The 11,482-nt window shown below is 44.6% G+C and overlaps 1 protein-coding gene across 1 annotated transcript; it reads left to right on the top strand.

The window, feature by feature from the left end:
* Positions 1–3,128: 3,128 nt before the first annotated feature.
* Positions 3,129–10,168, top strand: LOC117358831 (calcium homeostasis modulator protein 2-like). Its single transcript, XM_033940578.1, has 2 exons — positions 3,129–3,671; positions 9,752–10,168. The coding sequence occupies exons 1-2, from the start codon at positions 3,129–3,131 to the stop codon at positions 10,166–10,168; spliced, it is 960 nt and encodes a 319-aa protein (XP_033796469.1).
* Positions 10,169–11,482: the final 1,314 nt, after the last annotated feature.

Genomic DNA, 11,482 nt, shown 5'->3' with positions numbered 1-11,482 from the left:
TTTGTGACATTTCATCTGTGACACAATTTTTCCTTTTTTCCCATGGACCCCTGATGAAGGTTATGCGAAACACGGACCGTGTTGGGTCCCTTGCCTGGTAAAAGGTTTTTAGATAAGATTTATTTGTCAAAATAAAATTTGCCTGCATCGTGTACAACTCTGCAGTTTTAACCACTGCGCCACTCTAGAAATCAAAATGTGGCAAAGGTGAGCTAAGTATAGGACAATCAAGCCATTGTGACATCACTGATGAGGTTGGCTCTTAGGCATTGGTGGAATGAGGCATTATGATGTCACAGTACCAACTCTGGTTATCAGAGGCTGAAACTTTTCACACTATTTATTTAATCAATTTTCTATGCTGTTCTCCCAAGGGAGCTCAGAACGGTTTACATGAATTTAGTTCAGGTACTCAAGCATTTTTCCCTGTCTGTCCTAGTGGGCTCACACTTTATTTAATATACCTGGGGCAGTGTGGAATTGAGTGACTTGCCCAGGATCATAGGGAGCAGTGTAAGATTTGAAGCCAGAACCTCAGGGTGCTGAGGCCGTAGCTCTAACCACTGCACCAAACACTCCTCTGTGCTCAGCATCAAGGCCAAACACATAGTGCTTTTGAATACGAACCCCATCACACATGGTAGCTTCCAATTCCTTTTCAGGTCAGTACTTTATTAAAGGCTGGCCACAACCAGTCTCTTGGAGTAATTAGCCTGATTGCACAAGTTAACAGGGCAGTTTGCATTAGTATGACAGAGCCAAGGGACTGTACTGAATACATCTAGCAAAAATCATGCATGCGTGCACACACACATACCAAGCAGCACTCTCATAACTGAAGATGATCCAGTGCCAACATCTACTCAAGAATAATTTATCAGTGAATAGGAAAAGACTGCAGAACAGCTAAAACAGGCCCCGCCCTTCCCTTTGGCTGCAGGCTACGAGCCACTTGGAGAGCACCTCAAGAGATAGCAATCAGAGGCTTTAAGGTATGTTTTATTTGCAGCATTGTGTTTTTGGTAATGGTTTATAAGCCTGAGAGTAGAGGAGATGGGGCATTTGCTGGTTTGTAATTCTAATAGGTCTAGGAATTGCATTATTTTAAATTTTATATTCCACTGCCACAGTGATATTCCTGCATGCTTTAAAGATGCAGGCATTTCATACCAGGTTCACTGCTGTCCAGAAGTTGGTTTTGCACTGGGATTAATTTAGGAGGGGATGTGCAAGGATAGGGCTATGCCATGGCGTACCTGGCTTGGTTGCCACCCAGGGTGGAGCACCCCCTCCTCCAGGCAGTGGGGGGGGAGGGGGGGAGGGTGCATGAGGCAGTCACAGGGCCATGGTCTGCATGGGTGTGGCTGTCGGCCTTGCCGGTCCCCTGCCCCAGAACAGGCAGTTCACATCAGAGGGGACGGGGCTGTGTGGATTAACACAGAGTTAGCATACAAGAACAGGCTACCACAAAATGCATTAAAGATTTTGGGTATTTTGCCTATTAGTGTGAAAAATATTTTAGAGGGGAACATGTCATGAGCAGAGAGCTGTGTTCTCATGTTATCCAACTAGTAGACTAGGATTACTGCATGCTAACTGGATAACACAGGGTTAACATGGAAGCAGTTAGGGGGCGTCCTGATTGTAGGTGGCGGTAGGTGTCCTACCACCTCTGGCAGCCAATCAAGAAGCACATTTTTAGAAAAAATCCCTAAGGCAGGACACCCACACTGTAGGCATTTGTGGGTAGGGAAACCTAAGCTCGCCCAAGGCTGGGTGTGGGTATGGTTTCACCCAGAAGTGGCATTGGGCAAGTTTAGGTGACCCTAGGTGTCTCCCTAGGGCCGCGACAGATGCTGGCCTACATTTCAAAAGATAAAACTAGATGCAGCCGGCTGAGCTGATTGTGGCAAGGGAATCCCTGATCAGCTGAGCCAGCAAGACTGCCCTAAGCCGTGCTTCGGAGAGTCCTGTCGGCTCAGATGATTGGGTGAAAATACCTCTACCATGATCAGCTGAGGCAGGGGAACCCCTGACATGTACCCCCCAAATAGGCAGGAGGGATGCCTACTCCTTCCTGCCACTGACCCCACGACCCCCAAAAACAAAGACAGTTAGGAGGAATGCCCACTCCCTCCTGCTGAAACCCTCTCTGAACTCCCAACACCACACCACCTCCCAACCGCTGACACCCCCAACACCCACCAAACCTCAACAACCCCCCCCACACACACACACACACATCCCTCCAAACCTCAACACCCCTAAGCCCACCCCAAAAGCCCACCCCCTCTACCTTTTTGAAGAAAGTCTGGCCGGAAGGATGCTTTCTCCCTCCGACTGGCAGGCTCACCTCTTCAAAATGGCAGGCCTTCTCCTTCCCGGGGCATCCTGAGCTGCCTATCTTTACGATCAGGCTAAGGTGTGATTCTCTAACCGGCGCCTGTAACAGGGATGCCAGTTAGAAAATTGGGGGGTTAGGCGTCTGTCCTTTGGGTAGACATGATTCTGTTTAGGCCACTGGTATATGATTCTCAGCTGCTTCTTAAGCAGCCGCCAAGACTGGCGCCTTATACAGAATCAGCCCCTTAGTGTCTCCTAAATGGGAAACGGTACGTGCTGTGCATGCAATTTCATTAAATAAAGCCAATTAGCACCGATAATTGGGATCTTAACAAGCAATTATTGACGTTAATACAATTGGAAGTAAATACAATTTATGCATGTAAATTTAGGCGCAGAATCCATGCCTAAATTTTACACATGGGTCAATAAAGGGGGTACAATTTATATGCGCAGTTATGAAATAAGGGTTCCCCTGTATTGAAAAATTTCTTCAGCTACCATAGACTATCAAATGCCGTTTCAGCTGGAGATAAAAGAATGAGAGGAAGGACAGCTATCAGGATAGGTTGATCTTTTTTTTTTAATTGCATATTTCCTTTGTTTTCCTGTAGCACTATTGTCTGTGAAGAATATTTGTGATTCAGATCAGCTTTCTCCAGCTTTGGAAAAATCTGCACCGGCAGCACTTTTTCTCCTGAGACTGTGCGTACACCTTGACCAGAAAACAAAATCAGCATCGAGGACATTATCAAACTGTAGGATTCTCTCGCATTCCGATGAAAATGGCTGCGCTAGTTACGGAACACATGAAGTTCATGTACCTGGTCTTCAAAAGCCAAAATGTGGTCATATTCAACTGTCTCGTCGTGCTGGGCACTCTGGGGAGCCAGCAGCTTTATTCTTTTCTCGCTTTCCAATGTCCCTGTGCCCCAAAGCGGAATTATCTCTACGGCCTTGCCGCCATTGGCATCCCCGCCCTGACCTTATTCCTAGTTGGAATGCTTATGAGTAACCAAACGTGGAATTTTGTGGCAGAATGTCGCAGGAGAGGGGCCGGGAATTGTACAATCCCAGCCATCTTCTTGCTGCTGGGGTGCGTTGTGGGGCCAGCCATGGTGGCCCCCATCACCTGGTCCGTCATTTCTCTGCTCCAAGGCGAAGCATATGTTTGTGCCCTAAGTGAATTTGTACAGTCGTCCAGCTTGAAAGATTTTCCACATCAATATAAACCAGACATTTTAGCCAAGTTCCCCTGCAAAACTATACCAGTGGAAGATGTAAGTTTTAAGGAAGATGTTGTAAGAAAACTGAGATACGAATCCCAGGTAACGTTCCATTTTGATAAGTTCAGCATTAAAATGTGGAATTAAAATCAGAATCACCAACACAGAGAGGGACAGAGCACACCAAACAGAATATAACAACAACAACAACAAAAAAAAAAGCACAAAGGGCTTCAGTGAACAGGGACTTGTCTTTATTGACCCAACACGAGCCGTGTTTCAGCACACAACGCCTGCATCAGTGATCAGTCAATGATCAAAATATAATTACCAAACTTCAGAGATCAGAAATTCAGAATCAGTTCTAAAGCCCAAGCACAGCGAGCAATCTCTTTAGTCCTGTGTTGCTTTGGGACTGATTCTGATCCCCAAAGTTTAAAGTAATCATATTTTGCTCATTGGCTGACCCCTGATACAGGCGTTGTACACCGAAACATGGCCCTAATCCCAACCCTAACCTTTGTGCTTTTTTTTTTTTTTTTTTTTGCTGTATTAAGATCAGAATCAACAGCAAGAAAGCATGTGAAACTAAACTCAAAGAAGGGGGAAAAAATGCCTAACTTAATTTTCATAATTGAAAGCGCCATTAAAAAGCAATTAAAAAACATTTTAAAAAGTAATTAGCTGGTAAGTGCCTAGCACTTTGAGGTATGCATCTATTCTGAGGCACCTACCATCAAGGTTAGGGATGGATTTGGGGTAGATTTGGGCAAGGTTTGGCTTAGGCACTGGTAGGCACCTAACTTAGGCACACTCATTTAGGCCAAGAAAACTCTGGCCTAACAGGAAGTGCACCTAAAATTTCGAGGCCTACTAAGACCACTTAGGTGCCACTAAGCACAATTCTATAAATGGAGTCTAGTAGATGATTGACAACTGCACTGAGCAGCATCTAGGAGTCAGGTGCCGTTTATAGAATCAGGTCCCAATAGTACATATATTTTACAGAATACTAGCACCTACGTGCATGATACAATTTCATCCTCCATGGACAGAATACGGGTGTGTCACCAAACAATACCTACAACATATCAGTTGTACTTTTTGCATATTGCACTTAAGCGTCCCAGCTTACATCACCCATCAACCTATCGTGTTCTATAATGGCTTTTGGAATTGACGCTAAGCGCACCTCATTGGGGCACCTACATTAAGGCGCCAGGTTATAGAATTACCCCATCGTCAGCTAAATTAATTATAAAAAATGGAATATTGCGCTCGTAACTTTAGTCAAAGGATATCTCCATTAATAGTAATCTAAATGCATCTAGAGCAGGGGTCTCAAAGTCCCTCCTTGAGGACCGCAATCCAGTCGGGTTTTCAGGATTTCCTCAATGAATATGCATTGAAAGCAGTGCATGCACATGGATCTCATGCATATGCATTGGGGAAATCCTGAAAACCCGACTGGATTGCGGCCCTCAAGGAGGGACTTTGAGACCTCTGATCTAGAGGGCTTCACAGCCATGTATTTATGTTAGTTTTCACTTAGATTTCTAAATTACATATGTAAAATAATAAAGAACCAGGTCTATCTTGCAGGTCTATGTGTTTGGGAACCACATAATTAATAAATTAGACACACAGGTGTAAAGCCCAGTCTGGACATCTTTTAACAGATAAAGACCAAATCGGTCCATCCAGTTTGCCAATTTGAGTGTTGCTGACTGGATAGATATGCTTATAAATTCCCTATGTAACCCAGCACCAGCAGTGCACCTACTCTCATTAATAGGCTATTCTGTGAATTATAAAGTTAATTAGTGAACCCACCCATTGCTAGGATTCTTGGAGGTAATATCACGTATGTACATCCATCTCCATTGTTCAGAGGTTTTTTTTCTACTTGTGTTCTGTAGTGAGCTGAGCTCTGTAACAGGTACTGAGTTAGGACTGCTGATACCCCCCTGGAATTATTGACCGTTCCCCTCCACCCATTTCTGGGGCTCACCATCACAATCCTATTTCAGTGTTGTTGCAAGGTCTTCTTCCTCTTGCCTAGGGCTTCTTGTGCCCCCCCCCCCCCAGCCTATCAGTCAGCACCCCCTATTTAGCATATTCTCTCTCTTCCCTTCTTCACTCTCTCCCTCCCCCCATCTAGCACCTTCTCTCTTCCCTCCCCTCCCCAGGGACACCTTCAGTATTCTGCGGAGTGTTCTTCATAAAATACTATTTATAAAATTCTTATTCCCCCTTTTCTTATGTATTTTTCCCCTCACTTTCTTTCTTATCAAGATATTTTAGTTCCTCCCCAGCTCCCTATACTTTATTATCCTATCATATCCTTTGTTTTTTATTATTATTATTTGTGCATCCCGCTTTCTCCCCATTTTTTTTAATTGTACACCGCTCAGTTTTATAATGAGCGGTATATCAAAACTGAAATAAACTTGAAACTTTAACACCGATCTCACGCCACATGTCTGCTGAAATCTGGTGTACATGCCGGCACGTGTGAGACGCTGAGACCTGCCATGTTTTAAGTTTGAAAAGCACTAAGTAAATACCGCGCTCTGAAGCAGTTTACCATTCATGTAAAAGAAACATGCATGTCGGCAGTGGATTGTATTTAACAAAAACTAACCAGTTAATATACTGCATGATGCTTATAAAAATAAATCCAAGTTTAATTTATTAAAGAAAATATTTAAATAGTAGTGGAAATTAGATAGAAATTTGAAAAGCTGTGACAAAAAATATTCCCCACTGCCTATGAGGAAGCGTTAACGGCCCAAAAAACACTCTTTTATTGAACTGTGTTTGATACACAAAAGAATGCCGCTTCTGATGGCTTTGGGTTAGTCCAGTATCTCTCAAACTTTCTCAGGCCGGGGCACACTAAAGGTAGTGGCCACGGCTTGAGGCACCCAGAAGTGCACAGAGGTCGCCGTGACAACATCACGCATATGAGTGACATCATCACGTCAACATCCGCACATGTGCAGAGGCTCTCCAGATGGGCGCTGAGACGCCAGTAGGGGGCGCTAGCAGGGAAGAGGGCCAGAGAGAAGGAGAGGCCCTAGCGCCAGCCGATTGCCTACAGCAGTGTTTCTCAACTACTTCACGCTAAGTACCCCCTAAGTCTAACAAATATCAACTGAGTACCCCAACCACAGACCTCCCTAGGCCCACCCAAGCTCTGCCCCAGATCCCACCTCCTTTACTAATTGTAATGCAGTTTTTTCCATTCATTTTTCATATACACACAGCAGATATAAATTCTCAAAACGGACACATTTCAATCACTGTATTGAAAATAAAATCATTTTACCTACCGGCGATCCTCTGCAGGCTGCTGTAATTAGCTTTAAAGGTGAGACCGGGAGGCCGGGGGGGAAGCCGGCGGACGCTAGAGAGAAGGGGGAAACATGCAGGCCTTCGACGAATCGGGCATCGCTGGCACTGTACCGGGTAGGGAAGTCATCTGGCAGGCGCCTCTTTTCCTCCTCAGTGGGCCGTGGCACACTTGGAATCTTAGGAGGCACACAGTTTGAGATACAAGGTTTCAAGGTTTATTAATATTTGATTTATCGCTGAATCTGTTTACAAAGCGATGTACATAAATAAAAAAGAATAAAATATAAAGATACAAATTAAAACTCAGTAACGACAAATTTAAGACAAGACAAACTTGAAATGGGATGAAAAGAGGGGGAAAGATTACATCTGTTATATATAGAAAAACAAATACGGGAAAAAAACATAAGGGAACAGAGGTAAGTAAAAGATTAAAAAACTAAAAAAATTTTAATATTAAGTATTAAAAACATCTTTAAAAAGGTGGGTTTTCAAAATACACTGGGTTAGTCAAAAGAGTTATAATGATTAAATACTGTTGAACTTTCCGAATATGAGAAGTTGAAACTGAAAATTTTTTACAGGTCCTAAACTGCTATACTAAGGCACGCAACCAATGGCAGTTGGGTGTGTAAATGATCCTATCTTAAAACATTACACATAAATTCTAGCTGTGTCTCTGACCCACCCATCAGTGGCGGACCTAGGGTATGTGACACTCAGGGATGATCATTTTTTAACACCCCCCCTCCCATATAAAAACATATTTTTAGTAATTGTATTTATTTATCTTTATATCCTGTCCTCCCCAGACAACTCAGAACGGGTTACAGTTTAACATTCACAGTGTTACAATATAACATCACATAGGGTTACCAACCTTTCCAACCCTACGCCGGCGCTGTGGTGTACACAAAATGAACAAAAAAAGACTTTTCCTCTCTCTTGTAGGTCCTTGCTCAGGCTCGCTGTCTAGCATCAGCTCTGGCAGGATACACATTTCAAATCTGACATATTGTAATCACAAAATAGAAAATAAAATGATTTTTTTCTACCTTTTGTTGTCTGGTCACTTTATTATTCAAATCATGTTGGTCCCAGGTTTTGGTTTCTGTTTCTCTTCTGTTAACTTGCTTGCCAGGGTCTCCTGCCCATTTGACATTTTCTTCTTTCTCCATGCTCACCATCCATCTTCTATCTCTGTACCTTCCTTTCCACTGCCATAATCCAACATTTGTTTCTTTCCCACTGTCTACCATCTCTCTCCCTGCTGTGTGCCCTGGGTCATACCTCTCTATTCCCCTCCATGCAGCATCTCTCCCTTCCTCCCCTCCATTTTAAGGTGCAACATTTCTATCTCTTTCCCCACGCACCATCTCTCCCTGCCCTCCACCCTATGTCCAACATTATGCTTTCTCTTTTCTCCATGCATGTCTACCTCCCCTCCACAATATGCAGGATTTCTTCCTCTTACCCCTTTCTACCTCTTTGTTGCATCTCCCTTCCTCTTCTCTAGCCCATGCCCAACAATTCTTCCTCTCTCCTTCCCCCATGTGCAGCAACTTTATATCCCTCCCTCCTATCCCCCTGTGCAGCACCTCTGGACCCGACTGACCCCCCACCCCATCACACCATGAGATTTTTTGTGGCCTGCTCCACCAGGAGTTCTCTGTGTGACGCAGCAGAGGGAAGGCCCCTGCGAGCTGTAACATTGTTCTCTCATTATCAGCAGCCTTAACTCACTGCTCTGACGGCGTCGGGCTTTCTTCCTGTTTCCGCAAAGGCAGGACCTGGTAGAAATGAAGGCCCAACACCAGCAGAGCAATGAAGTTCCCGGACCATGACACTGAACCCAGGAGCACCCCCTTATGGTCTTCACCTGGGGTGGACTGCCCCCTGCTTCTCCCCCTTGGTACACCCCTCTGCCACCCATGCCTGCAACCCCTTTTGAGTTGCATGCTATAAAAGGACACAGGGCAGGTCCATGTAAAAATGCATGCTAATGAATTATTGATTGTTAACAACTTATTAACTAACTGGTTTGCATGTGGACCTGGGATCAATTAGAGGAGCTAGTAACAATATTTGCAATCAATTTTCTGCCTGCACGTTACTAGTTCCTCAAGTTGCTTCCACAGTCTGTTGATGCTGCTGAGGAAGGCAGGACATTGGCCAAAACACGACCCGTGTAGGGTCTGAATACATCAACATAGATGGTTTTATAGATCCGATTTGTACTCTAGTTGTTTCCACATTTTGTTATTGTATTGTAGATAAAGTATTCGATTTCAACTCTTGGGACTCCAGGAACTGGTTCCACAGCATTTGCTCTTAGGAAAGCCCCCAGGTCATAAGCCCTTCCTAGTCCCATCCAAATTGTGCCTTTAACATGCCCCATTGAGATTTAGATGAACTGCAGATGAACAGCATAAATATCCATCTAGAATAGTGGTTCCCAACCCTGTCCTGGAACCACCAGACTTGGAGACCACCAGGCCTTTAGACCTGGAGGACCACCAGGCCAATCGGGTTTTCAGGATAGCCCTAATGAATATGCATGGTGCAGGTTTGCATGCCTGGCACCTCATTATATGCAGATCCTGGAAACCCGACTGGCCTGGTGGTCCTTCAGCACAGGGTTAGAAACCACTGGTCTAGAAAATAGATTTCAAAAATAGCAAATTAGTAGGATTTAGCAAGAAAAATGTCCATCCATCCCTTTTTGGACATTTTTCTTTTGCAACCAAATCCCAACGAACCATTCATTGATGGAAGACTTTGCTATGCTCCCTGGATTGAATATGTGTTTCTGATTGTGTCCTCAGTTCATCGGGTGGCTGCTGCTGGGCACGGTTGCCATCACAGTTTTTATCCTCAAATGCTTGAAGCACTGTTGCTCATCTCTTGGATATCAGCAAGAGGAATACTGGTCCCAGTATCGTTCCAATGAAAGTGAGCTGTTCAAGCGCACGGCTGAAATCCACGCTAAGATGCTGGCAGCTGGCAACATCAAACAGTTTTTTGGGTTCGTAGCCCTTGATAATGATGAGAAGCAACTACTCCAGGAATTCTCAACCGATAACGTCCAGTCGACTGTACATTGGGATCACATTACTGGGATGCACATCTTTCGGGAAAACAAAGGATTCCCCATTTACAGCCGGCTCCATAAATGGGCTATGCGAAAGTCTTTGACTGACATTGATCCTGAGAGCAAAGAAACAATAGTACTGCCTGTATAGGAAGCTGTAAGTGACATGAGCATGTTCCGTTTAATTTTTATAGTATTTATATACTGATTATAGCCTAAGCGGTTTACATTCAAGTACTAAAGCATTTTTCCTGGCTGCCCTGACAGGCTCACGGTGGAGGATTAAGTGACTTGCCCAGGGTCACAAGGAGCAGCATGGGGTTTGAACCCACAACCTCAGGGCGTTGAGGCTGTAGCTCTAGCCACTACACCACACTCTCTTTAAGGCTCATTTCTAAGGCCTTATTTTTTTCCAAAATTTTATGGAGCTGTTGAACAATTTCAGCTCTTTCTTTTATCATGACAAATTGTTCACTCATATCAGGATCCATGCAATGCAGGGAGAACACGATCCAGCGCAACTGTGAACATAAGTTCCTGTGCTCCGAATAATGGGGCTCTCTATACTGAATCACATTCAGCACTTTTGCAAAGCATGAGAACATTTTCCTCCTTTATTAAAGGTACAACAGAAAGCGGTTCAGCTGAGTTGCAAAGTATTCTATGCAGTGGTTGTGTTTTTTTGCAGGAAGAAAGGTGCTGGTACTCAAACGGGATCAACCTTAGGGAGTGGGTTGACTATTCAAGGCTCCACCCCTGCAGTAGCCACACCCCTGTCACCAGCCATACAGCATATAAAATAGGACTGCATGTTAATCGCAGTTAATGCAGTGAATAACTCATTAATTGCAATTTTAAAAAGTAATTGTAATTAATAATTAAATTATGTGCAGCCCACTTTCTGCCACCCACATTCATGATCAGTCTGGCATTTCTACCCCCCTGGCCCAACACAACTGCATCCCCTCCCCACTGCCCTCAGTTGACCTACCTTTAAATCCAAGTTTTGGACCTTTTCCTCTGACCTGGTCCGCCCCTTCTGAAACAGGAAGTTGCATCAGAAGGGTTGGGCCAGGTCAGAAGGACAGGCCCAGTGCAGGCACAGGCAACTTTTCTGTATGGCTGCTGCTGGTCTGCAGGGCCAATGATTGGATTTATAGGCAAGGCTAGTGGGGAAAAGCAGATATGTTGGGTCCAGGGCAAAAGGCGAGAGAGCAGCTGCATTGAGTCCAAGGTGGGGGGGGAGGAATTGAAAGGCAGAGCAGCCATGTTGGGTCCTGGAGGAAAGAGGAGGGAGAGATGCCAGTCAAGGTGGGCAAGGAAATTAAGAGAATCAGGCAGGGTCAAAATGGTAGGGGGAAATAGGGAAAGATGCTCCTGAAGGAGGGAGAGAGAACATTGGGCTAAGGAGGAGTGAGATAGGAAGAGAGCTGAACATGTGGGCTGGAGGGAGGGAGGGAGGAAG

This window comes from Geotrypetes seraphini, chromosome 4, assembly GCF_902459505.1.
Source record: "Geotrypetes seraphini chromosome 4, aGeoSer1.1, whole genome shotgun sequence".
NCBI classification, from domain to species: domain Eukaryota; kingdom Metazoa; phylum Chordata; class Amphibia; order Gymnophiona; family Dermophiidae; genus Geotrypetes; species Geotrypetes seraphini.
Note: the sequence above shows the minus strand (reverse complement) of the source record. Positions and strands in the feature narration are given on the sequence as shown.

Excerpts from the sequence above, each read along its gene's own strand:
- LOC117358831 (XM_033940578.1), top strand. The coding sequence starts at position 3,129 with ATGGCTGCGCTAGTTACGGAACACATGAAGTTCATGTACCTGGTCTTC. Across the intron at positions 3,672-9,751 it reads AACTGAGATACGAATCCCAG|TTCATCGGGTGGCTGCTGCT; the intron begins GTAACGTTCCAT and ends TTGTGTCCTCAG.